At 52.8% G+C, this 16,932-nt stretch overlaps 1 protein-coding gene across 1 annotated transcript; it reads right to left on the bottom strand.

Moving 5' to 3' along the window:
- Nucleotides 1-1,068: 1,068 nt before the first annotated feature.
- LOC119096095 (protein disulfide-isomerase 2) lies at nt 1,069-8,092 on the bottom strand. Its single transcript, XM_037218951.1, has 8 exons — nt 7,771-8,092; nt 6,533-7,002; nt 5,921-6,151; nt 5,026-5,223; nt 4,153-4,323; nt 3,060-3,188; nt 2,407-2,520; nt 1,069-1,838 (listed from the first exon to the last, which is right to left on the bottom strand). The coding sequence occupies exons 1-8, from the start codon at nt 7,922-7,924 to the stop codon at nt 1,797-1,799; spliced, it is 1,509 nt and encodes a 502-aa protein (XP_037074846.1). The 5' UTR covers nt 7,925-8,092; the 3' UTR covers nt 1,069-1,796.
- Nucleotides 8,093-16,932: the final 8,840 nt, after the last annotated feature.

Raw genomic sequence — 16,932 nt, 5'->3', positions numbered from 1 at the left:
CAGCCGGCCGCCACGCACGCGCACACCAGCAGCGCGAACAGCGTCGCCCGCCAGCACGGCAGCCAGCGGCCCGACCCGGCGCGCAGCAGCCGCTCGCGCGCGGCACCCGGCTGCCGCAGGAAGGCGGCGGCGGGCGCGCGCCGCGGCTCGGCCAGACCGCCCAGTCTCTCGGGCTGCTGCGTCACCGACGGCGGCCAGCAACACCCTGCAACGGCACGCCAGGTGGCAGGCCTGCTGCGGTGCTGTGCGCTACGCCCCCGGCCTGTCCGGCCGCCGCTCTGCTAGCGTAACCGGCATGAATACAGCGGCAAAAACACGCGATAGGTGGTTCAGGACAAAACGCGGATTTGATGGCAACAGAGCCAGTTGCAAATACCTTGATTGTATGGTGCTCTTGCACTGAACATGTTAAGTTGCGAGTTAAACGCGTTTTGCGTGCGCCGACATCACGTTGTGCGGGTGAACCGATTTTCTTTGTGCTCACCTTTCCCGGGTAGCTGGCCGCATTCCATGCGTGATTTTTCAGAGACCTGATCTTTCATAATTTTCTTCAGCGCTTTCCTTTGTTACAATCATTCACTTCATACACATATTTCGTTCGTCGCAGTTCTCGGTGGCTAAACTGTCAAAATGTAAGCCAGTCTTTGAACTGTTCAGGTTTGCGGAAAGCCCAGATGCGCTGGCATCGGCTCAAAAAAAAAAACGAAAAGTGTGATTGCGTGCCATGTTTCCTCCCGGCACTCTAGCTGTGAAGAGTGTCCGGGCTACCGTACCAGCGTCCTAGCTGTCGCGTTGCGGTTGGATGTTTTGGTTCTCGGATAAGTGCGCAACAGGCTTCTGCAATCCCGGCTGAGAAAGTCGAACCTTCCACTAGCAAGGGACGTGGAACAGTGTCACAAGCTGCTTCTGCTCTGCTCATTAGGAACTTGATGCAAAAGGTACGAATGTTTGGAACCCAGGGAAGGTATACCTGCCGTCAGGGGAGAAATGTGATACCAGACAGACAGCGCAGTGGGGAAAAGTTAAGGTGTTCAGTATCCAGATGAACACAAGCGTATTAGCGGCAACTCCGAGTGAAGAAGTGTATTAAGTCACCAGCGCGTAATCCAGGCCTTCGACACTGGCACACTCCTTCCTGCTGGACACTATCACGGGCAGGAAATTACTGGACATATACCGACGGATCGGCGAGTGGGCGCACCCTTCCCTCACATCGTACTCAAACACCCCGACCTTGCTGTCATGGGCAGGCGATCACTGGACATGTACCGACACATCGGCGAGTGGACGCACCATCTTCTCACATCATACTAAAACCCTGCGACCCTGCTGCTGACCCGGCATTGCCACGCCGCCGCGCTCACGCAGCGGGCACCGCTCCTCAGATTGTGCTGAGGCGGTGGAACATTGTGCGACGCTTCGATGTACAGGGCACGGGAGCAGACCCGCATGTAAACCCGCAGTCCCAATGTTAACGGGGCGTAACAATCTCCGCTACCACATCGGTGAGGCATAGTCACTCGCTGTAAACAAAACAAGCGCGCGAGATACTTTGTCTTCGGTTGCATCGTAGCAGAAAAGTTCAGTCAATTGGCAATATTAACGCCACAAAACGCGCAGCGGGATATGTGCTCTGTACATTCAGAAGCTGGCAAAATCCAGAACTTCTGACTTAGCTAGAAAACGTAGCAAAAATAGTATTAATTTACATCTCTCGTCTTAATCTCCGTCTCATCCAATGACGTCACTAAGTTCCCAGCTGCTGTTCCACAACGGACGCTGCTTGAACTTGATGGTTACAACTCATCGTGGCCGACGTAGTCTTCCTCGCCGTATTCCTGGGGGCGAAAGCACGAAACATCGGCTATTGCGGAAACCAACGAAGCAGACAAAGGATGCAGAATGTGTGTACGACAGGAAGACCAATACAAGCTGCTCTGTGATGTAAGCTGAAATCGTTATCGTCATTGAATACGTCAGCCCTGTGAACAACACCTGCGACCAGCATGGCGGGACAGAATCTGTGGTTGTCTCAAGCACCTATTTTTCACATGCGTCACAAGAAGGGAAGTTAAACATTACAGAACATGCCTCAGACCAAATTATTCGCCACATCCACCATATACAACATGAGCCATTAATATAAGCGGTGCCCCAAACTCCACTAGCTGCTCCGTGTTGAGAGCAACGAGTGCTTGACCGTTAAGGTGTGCAGTACACTACAGGCAAGCTGGGGAAATTTTCCTCAAGGGATCAGCCGTCAGCCGATCAGATCAGGCCGTCTCCTCTCCCAGATTCTCGTCCTGTTCCTTGTTGACCAAACTGGTTCCGCTACCGGCACCGGCCGCGTTCCGCCACCAGCGGCAAACCAGCTGACAACCGGTAAACCGGTTCCGCAGGGCTGACCTCGTCATCGTAGTAGTCGTACTCGTCCTCGGGCGGCGCTCGGCCATACTCGCCGGCCGTCTCGATGAACTTGGACATGCCGCCCACGGTGCGCTCGCCGTTGTACTCGATCACCTGCCGAGCAGCCGGCCGTCAGAGGGCTGGGCCCCACGCACGATCATTGCAGTCGGCGCGCTCCAAAGCCCAGATCGTCATCGTCATCACCATCATCATCATCATCATCATCATCGTCATCATCATCATCATCATCAACAACAACAAGGGCTGAGGGGTACGGCGGCCGGCGGCCGCTCCAAGCCCAAGTGCGCAGCTTGCGCTGGGGAACGGCAGAGGCAGGACGGCGCGGACCATACTGATACTGATGTAATCACACGTAACGTAACACGTCCTTAACACACGTCACACGGCCTACAGCCGCTGCAGCCGGGCGTCCCCGCGGACCCGGCAGCGTAGTGTCGGGGCACAGGGTCAGGGTCAGCCCCGCTCCCGTTAACTATCCGGATTCGGACCAATCAGTGGTTGCGGAGCTCTCACAGACTATCACAGGAGGAAGCTGCCGTGGGTGGGACTCGTGTTGGGGCAGGCAAGAATAGCTGGAGGGTCAGCCTCTCCAGGAGCGGCAGTCCAGCGCGCGGAGCGCCGTGGTCCCGTGCCTCGTTCGTGTCCTTCTTCCACATCTTGATTGTGGGGAAGCTGCGCGGCTTCGTGTGTTGCAGCTCGTTCGTCGTGGCGTCCATCTTGGCGATCAGCACCGTCTTCGAGTCCTTGTATTTCTCGCCGAGCTGATGGCAGAGCGGGGCGTCAGGTTGCCAGCCTTGTGGACCTCGTGCCACTGAGGGGACAGTGACATAGCAGGAACACCACGAAGGGTCATGTGCACATAGCATCTGTGCCACTCGGAGAGCCACCAGCGTCAATCGATGGCAGCCAGTCGATAAGCGACTGTCTGAAGCTAAACCTACATAGTAAAGGTATCTTGGTTTGCATGTGGCATAGGTTCTGTACATACCTTGATTCCTGTAAAGTAAGGCTGCCTTGGTCTGAACATCCGAGTCACGTTCGGTGCACACTGCGTACTCCGGCTCCGGGGACATCGGAGGCACTAGCCATGCTAGCCGCGCTGTTCTTCGGCAGGTAAGACGATCCCGCAGATCCTTCGGCAGGATCCCGCGGCGGGGACCCCCATATGTCCATCTCGCTGTGCTAGCTTAGAAAAGCCAGGCGCGTCGCGGTGTTTCAAGTGGACCGTAATGAGACTGCAACCTCTGATAGGGCGGATCTTGTCCTGACCCCGCCCCAAAGTCCTTTCTCTGGTACCCCGCCCCTGCACTTAGACGTCACTACTAAAAATGTGGGCTCTCGTAAGCGCAATACGGGATGTAACAGGGAAAGCCAGCAGCACTCATGATCGGCCTTCGCTGGGAGGGGGGGGGGGGGACGTGCCCTGACCCTGTACTATATTATATCGACTGACGTGTGCAGTGCATGCAACCCGCCGTACACAGACGGGCCGAACAGACCAAAAGGGTGGCTTTTGTTGCACTATCCACATCTGAGGGCCCCAGCCAACTTTGTTGTGGGGAAATGTTGGTAGAGTCACCACAATATGCTCACAATACGCGAACCTGAAGCACATCCCATATCTGCACGCAACAGAAGTGAGCTTTTGGGGGAGAGGACGAGTCGAGCGACACCCGTGCGGCGAAAGCACGGCACGGGCCGGCGGACACGGCGACGCCTGCTGACCTTGTCCAGCTCGGGCTCCAGCTTCTTGCAATGACCACACCACGGGGCGTAGAAGTCCACCAGCACGTCGCGACTCCTGTCCAGCACCACCTGGTCGAAGCTGGTGCCGACGAGCACCTTGACGGGCTGCGCGTCCCAGTCGTCCGGCCGCTCGTCGCTCAGCAGGTGCGGCTGCGGCAGGCGCGCGGCGCGGCGTCACCGGCCGCCCGCGTCCTCTCCGCTCGTTATCACGTTCGTGTGTCGTCCGCGCTCCCATCCTTGCGAGCTCATGATTACAGCTGCGCGTTTTATGCCGGGTGCAAACACGCTGACTCCTGAGCGACATTTTGGTGTGGAACAGATGGCGAGCGGAAGGAACTTCGTCAATGGCCGACATTTTAAATTATTTAAACAGTGGGCTTTAATGAAAAGTTTGTAAGGTGCCGAAGCCGACCAAAAGGTGGTGAGACCGTTGCGCGGCAAAATAGGCGGCTGAAGCGAAATTCACATCAGTGTTGGGTCATTGGTGTCGCGGCCTGGAATGGAAAGCAACGGCCAAAACTGCAATGTTAAATTCAAGGTTGCATTTCACAGCGTGTGCAATGCCATCAAAGTTAATTTCGGGCAGATCACAATACAGAAATGATCTGAAGCAACATAGCACTGATCAAATTAGCATAACGTAGCAGGTCGAATCAAGAAAAGTGCAAAGCGCAGCACGGGCAGTAAATTTTTTTCCGGATCGGGACAACTTGTCATAAAGCCATTTTGTGAACCATTGAGGGCAATATCAAGCGGGATAAAACCACAAAGCACACGACATCCCCACACACCCATCTGCCCATGCGGGTCACGTGGACGTCTCCACAGGAGCGGAGGTGGTGGTCGCCTCACCTTCAGCTTCCCGGCGAGGAAGGCGGCGACGAACTGGCGCATGCCGTCGCCGTCGACCTCGCCGCCGGCCGGCCGGAACTTGCCCATGTCGCTGGGGCGCACGATCCGCACGGCCGGCGCCTGCTCCGGCCGCACGCCGAAGAACTCCATCACACGGCCCATCGACTCGTCGTCGACGTCCAGCCAGGCGAACAGGAGCTGGGGCGCGGCGGGCGGGGAGACGGCGCACCAGGTATCGAGGGTGGCGGCCGACACTCACGGCAGGGGCGGGGCATCGCTCGACCCGTGCCGTTCAAATGCGTGAAAACGAGCGCACGAACGTGAACGCGTGAACGGACGCGCTCGCTCACGAGCAGCTAGTTCGCCCGTGAAATGACACGCACCAGGTCGAGTTGGCTCTTTAACGCTCGGGACACCACGCACGGCATCAGGAGAGATGTTCGCTGCAGTGTATCCTTCATTTTGACACCAACGCGAAGATATAAGGAGGGGAGCAGTCACAGACACGGGCCAGGATTCAGGAAACGACGACTCCTCGCATGTTTTTTTTTTACAACCGCCCACATCTCAGTTCGCAGCTTGTCGCAACCGTGTACGAAAGTCGTCGCAACACTCCGACCGGTCGGCGTACCGGCATTGCAAGCGGTACATTTGGCCGGGACGTTTGAAACGCCTGACCGTGCAGTCCGGCTTACCAGGCGGCGCAGTCCGACTCACCAGGCGGCGCAGTCCGGCTCAACTGGCGGTGCAGTCCGGCTCACCTGGGGGTGCGGTCCGGCTCACCTGGCGGTGCAGTCGGGCTCACCTGGCGGTGCAGTCCGGCTCAGCTGGGGGTGAAGTCTGGCTCACGTGGCCGTCGTCAGTACATCCTGCTTAGTGGTGCAGTCTGGCTCACCTGGTCGCGGTAGTCGACGGCCACGGAGCGGGCAGCCTCTTTTAGCGCCTCGAACCGGTCGCTGCCGCGGTGCAGGAACAGCAGCAGCGCGCCCGGCAGCTGACTGTCGAACACGGCGTCGGCCGTGTCCGAGGCGAACTCGAGCAGCAGCGGGGGCGCGAACTGGGCGGCCCAGGAGCGCAGCGCCTCCACGTCACCAGGCGCGGCCAGCGTGTGACGCCGCTCGTCGTACTGCGGCGGGGTCAGGGCGTCACGGCCGCACCAACGGAACACACCGACGGCCGCCGGGGTCATCGGGGATCACCCAGGTCAGACGACCCACCACGAAACGGTAGGTGACTGGGACATATGACAGCATAACGCGACCCAGCAATCGACATAGTGCTAATCCCAAGCTCATTATCATTGATAGCGCATAAATGAACGCCCCTCTGGGCTGCAGCAGTTCAAGTCGCTCAATGATTAGAGTGCAGCCGAGTGAAAAATCAGGAAGAGATGATGCAGCATGTTGACTGTGTGACCAAAAATGATTTGTAGCGGTCTGATCACCTTAGTTACCGCGCGGTGCACACACCAACTCGAGTCTCCAGTGCATCACGACGCCGCGCTCACCTTCTTGAACATGACGACGCTGCCGTCGTCGGCGCCGTACTCGCTCCGCACGGCCTCCGCCGAGGCGACTGCTGCTGGCATCGTCTCCTCATCGACGGCCCACTCCAGGAAGGCGGCCGCCGCCGGGCTGGCCGGGTCGCTGAAGAAGCCGATGGCGGCCACCTGCGGCGTCTCCAGGAAGGCGGCCGCCTCCTGGACGGTGGCTAGCGTGCGCACGGCCGGGCCGACGCGGTGGCGCAGCCAGGCGGCGATCTCCTCGGCCTTCCGGCCACCCGTGTACTCCGAGTCGCGGCCGGCCCGCCACAGCCGCAGCGTCGGGTAGCCGCGCACGCCGAACCTGTCGGCCAGCCGCCGCTCCTGTGTCGAGTCCACCTTGCCCAGCCGCGCCGCCACGCCTTCCGCGGCCAGCGTCTGGGCCGCGCGCGCAAACTCCGGCGCCAGCTTCTTACAGTGGCCACACCAGGGTGCATCTGTGAAGTCAAGAGGGGGTAGTGCTACAGTCCTCAGGAGGCAATGATGAAGTGGATGATCTCCTAGTGGTGTGGTGTGTGGTGTGGTGGTGTGGGTTCTTGTGGTGGTGTTACTCGTGGTACAACTTCCTCTGGTTGACATTGTGGTATGACTTCCTCTGGTTGATATTAACAATGGCTGAAACTGATAAAATGTATGTTCATGCTTTAAAGAATGGTGATGTTCCTCACCATGGTGTGCTGAATGTTTGTGTGGCTAATAAAGGACTGATATTCTGATGTTGATTGATCACTTAATGAATGATGCACTAAGTTTTCTGCATGCATTCTCTTGTTAAATGAACTGACACTGAGTGTCATGTCATGACCCAACAGTGCATCAAAAATGTAGGAAGAGTTAAGTTACTGTGTAAGACCATGCAAGTACCTGCCTCAGCAGAACATTATTTGTGTAAATCATGAATGATTTATAAACATCTCATAGTTGCAAGGCTCTGTGCATATGGTGTAAAATGCATTGGTATTAATGCCACCATCAAGGTTAACTATCATGCACAAAAGGCAGTACTTCCTTCTAAATGCATTGCTTGCCTACATACATCCAATGCTCAATCCAGCTCAGGTTGTAAATGCCATACATAACAACATTAACCAGCAAAGCAACAAAAAATTAGTCAAACAGGGCCTGCATTGATAACAAAACATATAGCCTCTATAGTGGGGAACCAAGTGCCGAACAACATATGGCACATTGGCTGGACTACTTACAAAATTCCACCAGTAAGAGCTTATTTTCTTCCACAGCCTTATCAAAGTTGTCACTGTTCAAAACCAAGACGCCCTCCTCTTCTTCAATGCCTACAGTAACAACTGGAAACACACACAGGATCCAAAGGCACAGGCAAGCTGCCAACCGCTTCATGCTGAATGTTACGAGGTCGCCGGGGAAGCACACATTAAAAAAAACGCAGCAACAACGACCCTTTCGCCGTTTGTTTTAGACCTCTGGTCTGCTTTTAAAATCGCGCAGTTCTTTGCCAGTCTAACAGATGCACGAGTCAACCAACTACGGCTTACACGCTATCACAACCCTTACGAATTAACGTTTCGAACATCCAAGGCTTCCCGTGGACTTTTCGTCATCCAGATATGCCACACCTGCGCAGTGTTGTCTTTTCTTACAAGGCTGGAGTTTAGTAGCTCTTAGTGACTTTTCTTTATGTTTGGTCGTCCATAGATGATTTTGGGGTATTTTAAGCCAGGCGCGTTTTGGGGATATCTTTAAACCCCTTCCCTCTGGTGACGCACCGGTTTAATGGTGTACTCAGTGGAAGAATTTTAGGACCATGCCCTCCGCCCTTGGATGTGGAGGAAGCCCTCGACGACGGAGACCCGTCTACTTTCGAACAGTTTGAGATGCCTGTACTCTGCACGGTTCTGAAACATTAAAAAGGGCCTCTAAGGCATTAACTTACGTTCCCACGTCCATAACCTCTTCGAAACACGAAGCCAGGGCCCTATCGCAATGAAGAAAGACACATTAAAACAGCCTCCTAAGACCCCATTTGGCCTGGGCGAAATCCTCGCTACGCCACTGCATAAGTTATCCAGTGTGAGCTCTCCCTGCTCAGCTCAAATAAGCCCTGACCTGAGCAGGGTTCTTCCCCCGGGTGCGTTGTAAGATGGGTCGTTGAGATTTCGACAGCACTTGCAACTACGCCTGAGTGTGGCGTTACAAGGTCTCAACGCCTCCTCCCTCGTTCCACGTCGGAAAAAGCTCAGGGTCGCGGCCAGAGTTTTCGTAAATGAGTCACGGCTGACCCTTTGTCAACACTGGCCCTTCATGGTGAAAGCTCCTCTCCAAAATGAGTTCACCAAGTACGGCTTACTCAATTTCGACGGGACTCAACTACCTTCGCTTTTTTACTTTTTCTTTTTACTGGGACAGATGCCACAACCGCCGGAGCATGCAACGGTCTTTGTATTTCGAAGTCAACAAGCGGATTGAAGCGAGCGTTAGATGTCTCCATGGAATAAGCCGCCAGCGCTATTCCCTTCATAATTTTCCTGTGGGTTGTTCTTCAGCTGAAAGAATGCATATTCTTCGCCATTTTTTTAACTCGGTTCCACAGAGATATTGATGACCCCACGAACGTAAATTGCAGATGGAAATGGGATGCGAAGAATTTTCACCTCCAGGGAATTTTCAGCCTCCAGTCCGAATCGATTCGTGAGTAAAATATAACCGAGTTTTGAATACGCGTGCTAGCGAGTCTTAGAAACAAAACCCCTCCGCCCGGCGTTGCTGTCTCCATAGGCCGTGCGGCATCATCTTTACGGCTTATAAAAATGGTTCTTAACGTGCGGACGAAAATGATGACCTACTTGAAAAAAGTACCATTAAATACCTTGAAACGTCAACTCGTTCATTTAAAAGCTAGTCCTGGAGCGTATTTTACAAGTGTGACATCTAAATTGATGATAGGAACGGATTAGCCTCGACAGCACCGCGAAATGGTGCTGAGATCTAGTGGTGGTTGGTAGAACTGGCTTAGTTTGGGAGGAATCTCCTTCCGTCGTGTTGCTGTGGCTGTTAATCTGTTCAAAGGACAGCCTCAAAACCATAACTTTAACCTCAAATATAACTGTAACCTCAAAACTATAACCTCAAAGCTAACAAAACTATTAATGTGAAACATACGCCCCATCCTAATCTTTGAACAGCACGATCTGATTCTTAAAGACTTTCAGGTTTCACGGCTGTCGTCCTCGCACGCTCTGTTTCGGCCACTTGGTTTCATCTGAAGCGGCTAATGCTTCCGGCTTTACAGCAGCTGCAGCGCCAGCCATCTTTGTTCTTCGCTTAGACTGCAAACGCGCAGGCTCAGGACTTTGTACGTAATTTGCTTCAAAAGTCGATTCGGCAAAAGGTTGAACGTTCTCGGGCAAACATGACTTGACGTGTTTCATTTTGACCTTGTTTCGGTCTGCTGGGTTGCACATTTTTCAAAACAGACCCCGCAACTTTTTTCCGTGTAAGAAGCCACTAGAGCATATCATCGTTTCCGGTCAATGACTGCGGGGCCATTCCGCCCCAGCGCGGGGTATCTACCGGCTGTCATTCTGGTGACCGATCAAGAGGCCCTTAGAGGGACACATCATGCATTGTTCCCCTCCCTAACGCGGGAGGCACTCTGACCTGGGCATCTGGTCCTGGGTCGACGCAGGAGCCCCCATTGAAACGACAGTATCCCTTTATCGCCGCCGGTAGTCGAGTAATTGGCGCGGATACCCCAGTTTGGCTCTATGGTCCCTTGGTTGAAATGAGGCGGAGGAGGCTCCTCCCACCCCACCCCACCTCCACACACCCTCCGTTCGGTGCTGGGTCCTGACTGACACAGGGGCCTTCCATTGTCCCATTGTAGGTTCACATCATAAACTATGATGTCGTCTTGCATTGCCAGAGATTCCGACCAACGCAAGAGGCCCAAGAGACCCTGTGGTGTTCGAGGTCCCGGACCTATCCTTGTTCAGGGACAGGGACGTTCTTTGGTTGACTCGGGGCCCTTGCCGACACCGGTCCCCCTGTTAGGCATTGTGGCCATCCAAGTCGGCTAAGTGGGCGCCCGGACTTCTTGGGACCGCTTACAGCCCTTCGGCAGGCTTGTCTAAATCAACCATCAGGGGGCTCGAGCGCGAATGTGGCTCATGTACTGTGGCTCAACAGCAGATCAACGGAATGCATGTCTCAGCTCTGACAGTGCTGTAGCCGGGGCTTTGTCCAGAGGGGTGACCATACGGCGTACCGCACGGTATACAATATATTGCAGAAAAAACATTTGCACGTTGATGTCTGAGTCATCAACGCATCAAGCCATCACGATAAGTTGAGGTACGCCTATTACTTTGAACTGCTAGTCATTTCTTTTTACCTTCTTTTTACCACGACTCAGCAACGTGCATGCAGCATTGTAAATTTGGTCAAGAAATTGGTCGAAATGGGTTCTTCGCGAAATGGGTTCAAAGGGGTTCAAATGGGTTCTTGCAAAACGAAAGCCACGAAGGATATGGGCTCAAAAAGGTTCTTCGCCAAATGAGGATATACTTATTCTGGGTGGCCAGCTCCCGGCCGCGGGTCTCGTCTATAGCTGTCATGCGGAAGATACCAATGTCTGCCATGTCGAGAAGTGGCGGGGTGCTTTAGACGTGACCCTCTTTAAAAACTAGGGCACGTAGACATTGAAGGTGGAGTGGTGTTTGCACACGCTGCGTGGGTACTTGCTGTCGGGTTGATAGCCGGCTCCGGCGCCTCTTGTGCGCACGGGGTGTCACGGTGTACTCTATCTCACGATGTGCTGAGCTCTGTTGACCATCATTTGACCTACTTGCATGAATGGTGTCAAGGAGATAGCTACGCGGTAGGTGAGAGCTTTCGAGCGAGTGCTTCAGCGTATGCGCTGAAGTGTAGTGTGTGAGGCGCTGGTGTGTGTGGCTGGTGCTGTGTGTAACTGGTAACACGTCAGCGATGCTTTTATGGAAGCATCGATGACGTGTTAAGAGTTACACATTGTTACGCCATCGTTTTTTGATGACGTATCATCGGCCAGAGTGTTACAAATTTTTGAAATATAGCATATCAAAGACAACTTTTAACAAGGCTTCTTGTGGCCGCAGATGGTACCAAAGAGCGCAAACTAGTGCCCTGAACCTTATGCCGGCATCAGCTGTGACCTCGCAGCTTCAGCCGGCTTGTTACGATCACAGCGGCGACGAATGATCCATGAAACTGACGTCACTAAACACATGATTGCAAGCCGGAGGCAAGTCCGAACGCTACACCCGTTAAACCTGCATAAGTATACCCGCGTGCCTGTGTGTGTGATGTACGTCCTATTGGCGGATCGCTTATCATAAACCCGTCGCTGGGTCACTGGTACAGCAGGCTACGCGCAGCGGAATACGTGAAGTGGACACGCAGACTTTGTGTTTTTAAAGCGGTGTGGTCAGGGTCTGATGACCAGGGCAGATAAGGGCTTCTAGTCAGCCGTGCGTTGTATAAGTCTGTAGATGAATGATTTGTCTATATATAACGAAGTCAGCTCGGCAGCGTCCGACTTATTGGGGCGCCGGGAATTGGCAGGAAGCTTGTGTGGCCCTTTTAAAATCCAGTCGCGTATGCAGTTAGCTGGCCGTAGACCAGGAAAGGTGATCCACCCTTTCTCTCTTTTCGTTTGGTTTGGATCAAAGCCTTCTCAGTCAGCATTCGCCCTTCCAGTGCTATGGAGTGGAGAATAGAGATGAGTGAAGAGGCAATACTGCAGTCATCATGAGAGACCTCCATTCCGGGCTTAGCCCGCACAGGGACTCCTCTCCGGAATTTGTACGGGTGTTACGGCGACCCTCCCACCGGAACGGTACATGGCCAGTTCACAGCCGACGGCCACAGCTCGGTCCGCAGAGGCATGGTGTAGCGAGAGGAGTCGTGAGGAAGCGACGAGTGAGGAGGGGCCACAGGTCGGTCCACAGAGGCGTGGTGTAGCGAGAGGAACCAGGAGAAAGCGGCGAGTAAGGAAACGTTAGCGGATATCTGTCCTTACGCATGTCTTCATCCTGAAAACAAGCAGTGCCCGATCTTGCCGCGGTCAACTGGGACCGGCAGCCGTCAGCCAGCTTCGCTGCCGCCTAGGCGAGACCCCTGCGGCAGCGCCGGCACAAACCCACCGAATAAGCGACTCTTTGCGGGGTTAGATTCGTTTTAGTGGAGGTCTCCTACCATGGAGGTCTCCTGTCATCCTCGCTTCGGACCTCTCCTTAATCCCATAGACCTGACGCGATCACTATTGGCTGAAAGATATATTACCCAAACAAAACAACACAAAAAAATAATAGCAATAAATATTATATAGATAGAAAAATAAAAGCGATAAAGCATACAAGCGCATAGCCAGCTGCATTCGTTTTGTCTGCGCTCTTTACACATGTTCACATACATGCGCTCTTTATACAGTTCAGCTGATGCTGGCATACATGGAGACACGACATTGTCGATAGTTGGGCAAAACCAATTAGAAAAGACGACCAATACAGATTTCGCAAAGCTATATGCATCTTCCGTTGATGTCAATGATATCGTTCGACTCGCCATTTCATTGTGTCGAGGGCGTCCTGGACTTTTCATGTCACCGAGTGTACTAAAGTATTGAAGTACCCGGTTCTGAAGGCGATGGGGAAATGATGCATTAAACGGAGGACTGAATACGTGATGATATAGCCGGCTATATATGTCATCTGATTGTTCTACAACGCTTTTGAAGGCATTCGTGGAATTCACATAGCACTCCAAATTAAATGGTATAAAGCACCTCCCTTAGTTGTCAAAGTTTAACGGTTGACGTTTCGCTCCCTTGTTGGTCACCCACTTGATGCCTGGCAGAATCCCTCAGGGTAGCAAGTCACAGACACGATGGGCTATCTCGGTGGCACGAGTTTTGGGCATTTGGAGCGGGTCGTCAGTTTTTGCCGATGACAAATATCGAACTGCTGGTAACTTAAAAGGAATGTTTTGCATTTGTGATATTAAAACAAGCATCAGATATGATGAAAGAAGCTCACTTATACCATTGGTGCATTTTAAGTAGAAAAGACTGTTTCAGACAACACAACTTCTCTGTTTAGTAAATATGCTCCTCGATACGTCACTATTTGGTTACGTCACCGTACCCTCGCACGACATGGATTGACATCCAATTAGCGGCCGTTGTATTTGGAAATCATGCTCACGAACGCTAGATATGAACGACTCGACCTGTGCATTTTTGTTGGCCTTGATCGCTGCATGGCTTACAGAATGGCAGAATATGTATGGCGTAGTTGTTATGTCATGAACGTCAGTGACCTTGAAAAACTCACCAAAAAGTCACCTCATCTTTGCGGAAGTGTAGCACAGAAACTAGAGGGGCTTAGGTCTTAAGAAGGGCAGTACTGTAAACTGCACCGAATGATCCTCAAGATGGCAATTTCATTTCAAGACCTCACGGAAATGTGGAACATTCCAAGTCTGTGTGACACCAAGTCTGTACGTACAGTGCATGGCCTTGCACCTCACCGTCTTGGAACAGAACACAGATATCGATACAATCTAGCCCATCCGAGGACCCATTGTCAAATTTCATGCGCGAAACAACAGCCGTTCAACGGAGCCAGCACAGGGGCGCAAATGACTTGCACGGACAGCGTGAGCGCATTAGTGGTCATCGCCGGCTGCTACCTGCCCGGTTAGGTCGCTTCGCCACGCGGCTATCTCGTACGACCAAATACTGGATGTATCCACAGCTGAGGCGCGTCCACAGCCTAGGCGCGAGCTTTTGGCCACCTTAATAAAAAAAGAGATGCAAAACATGCGCGGGTTCATTGCATGCACGTGCGGCAACCAAACTTTTTGATTTGGCCGCATTGCATGCCTCACCACCCACCATGTACCAAATGCGTCACATGGTGATCACCGCTAGACCCGTTGCCGACTTGGACGTGCCCAGTCCAAGGATGCATGCATCTCATGGGCTTGCCGGGCGGCTCTGACCGCCTGTACCCGCGCAGGCTGATGAACCCCGTCGATGGCCACGGGGACATTCCAAGCTGACTCAGCCAGTCGAGTCCGTACCGCCACCTCAGGTTAGAACAGCGCCCGATTCATAAGGTCATCTCTCGTGCCCCGATCATGGTTCTGAAGTTTGAAGACCTCTGCTTCCAGACGTTTTCCGCTGATAGTGCCGTGAGAAAATGAGATAGTGGTGGAAGTGCACTCAGTTAAATGATGCAAGCCTGGCACATTTTTTGTTACTGGAAAACTGTTATGTGGGCAGCACCATGCCCTAACCGGCAATATGAAGACAAGTTGAATTATTGGCGTCAGCATTGGTTAAATATGTTTTTTCTAATAGAACAAAACTAAATAGCAATATTGATGTTACAGCTGGCTCGCTGGGCACCTTCATTTTCGGAGTCGCCATACAGTTCTACAACGGAAACCACCAATACAAAAGTTGCGACTCCTGCACAGAACGGATGGAGTCATAACCGGATGGGCCAGAGCGGCATGACCCTCCCGACCTGTTGGCCCTGTACGCAACCCAGCCCCCTGCCGGCCGGTCCGACCCGCGTCGATGCTGCCGGCAGTTGTCGGCTCGCTCCTCTACTGGTCCGGGGAGACCATTCCAAGCGGCCAGAGTTGTTGTTTAAAAGATAGTAGCGTTGCGCTTGCCAGCCTTTTCCCTCACAATAAAGAAACTAACCAGCTTTCTTCCTCACGCCGAATAACTTATCAGCCTTTTATCTCGCACCCAAAAACTTATCAGACTTATACCTCACATATAATAATTTACCAGCCCTCTTTCTCACATCCAATAATTTGTCAGCCTTCTCCTTCACATCCAATAACTTAAGCCGTGTCAGCCGTGGTATACTGACATGAAGCTTAAGATGAAGCACAACGAGGCCAGTAAAGGGATGCGACCTATCACGAAATCGTTTATTGTTGACTGGCGTTAGGTTCTGGGACTGTTACCAATCAGTGACAAAGATAAGGTATGTGGGTTTCCTTGTCCTTACTCCATTTGATAGCTATGCGAGTTTTGTTCCCCACATGTAGCAAGAACCGTATTTGCACAAGATCAGATCAGGTCAGGTCGCTACAGGTCGCGTGATGTTTGCACTGAGCCCTTTACTTTCAAGCTTGCCATGGTCAGTGATTGATTGCAAAGGGGTTTCGTAATCACGCAGTTTTGTATCTTATTTCGATATGGGCTTCGTGTCGCTTGTGTGGATTTGTCTGGGGGGTGGTTTTGTTGACAAACATGCTTCGGCCTGGTTGAAACATCAACGCTTGGGCATTTTCCTTGAGAGTAAGATCAATGCTTGTGAGCCTTCTATTTCGTCATCGCGTACCAACTTGTCAGTCTACGTTTGAGGATTTGGTCAAATGCGACCAAATAGTAAAACAGGTACCGTAAATGCGAAATGGCAAATAGTTACAGGTGATGCTGAAACAAAAATGCAGCCGGAATGCTCCTTTGCGGCTGTTTTTTTTTTTTTAGCCCTGACGACAAACTATGACAAGGTTATCCCTACTTTTATATCTGCAAGACAAAAAATTTAGCTCTGTTTACCCGATTTCTTGTGCATTTCAGAGTGGTTCCAAATTTCCTTTCAGTGTAATAATGTTAAAGTGACAGGGGCTATCGGTGCCTTGCCGGTTCTTCTAGCGTATCGCAGTCAGCTGAGGAGTCCGGAGCGGCTACCACAAAAAGCCTGAGACAGCGGCTAGTGCCTGCAAAAAGTGTATGCTTATCAGATCGTTCAGCACGGTGGGCAGCCACACCGGTGTGCAAACGCTGGCCCACGCCTAGCCCACCACGGGTACATTAAATCACACCACATTTTTGTGTTGCGGCTTTTACAGCAGCTTCATAGTTCTTTATAACTAACTTCAAGCATGCTTCTTCTAACTAACATCTAGCTTTGCAATAACTTCATAATTCTTATTCATTAGAATGTGTCCCGGACTGCTGGCTTCGCTGCATCAGCATCCTACAAAGACGTGAAGACATGTTCTCATTGCTGCACTTGTAAGGTGGGACATCACGTGACACGTCGCCCCGATTCCCGTGCTGATGTCTGATAGAGTGACGTCACTGAGAGCGTGGATAGACCCCGCTCGCACACTGAGGAGACCTCAATTGTAGCGCGGCTCTCGAAGCGGAAGGAGTCCCGCTCAGCTAAGTCGTGCTCGGCATCACCGGAGCGGCACCTCCGCCGGAGCTGACTGCGGTCGGAGCCCACCGGGCGGCCGGCGGAGGCCGTCCGACCCGCCCTCTCTCACTCAGTCGGTCTGAGTCCGCCCACGGCTGCAGCGCCTGGCCGGCTCTGACTGCG

The sequence above is a fragment of the Pollicipes pollicipes genome, unplaced genomic scaffold, assembly GCF_011947565.3.
Source record: "Pollicipes pollicipes isolate AB1234 unplaced genomic scaffold, Ppol_2.1 Scaffold_4219;HRSCAF=4965_pilon_pilon_pilon, whole genome shotgun sequence".
NCBI classification, from domain to species: domain Eukaryota; kingdom Metazoa; phylum Arthropoda; class Thecostraca; order Pollicipedomorpha; family Pollicipedidae; genus Pollicipes; species Pollicipes pollicipes.
Note: the sequence above shows the minus strand (reverse complement) of the source record. Positions and strands in the feature narration are given on the sequence as shown.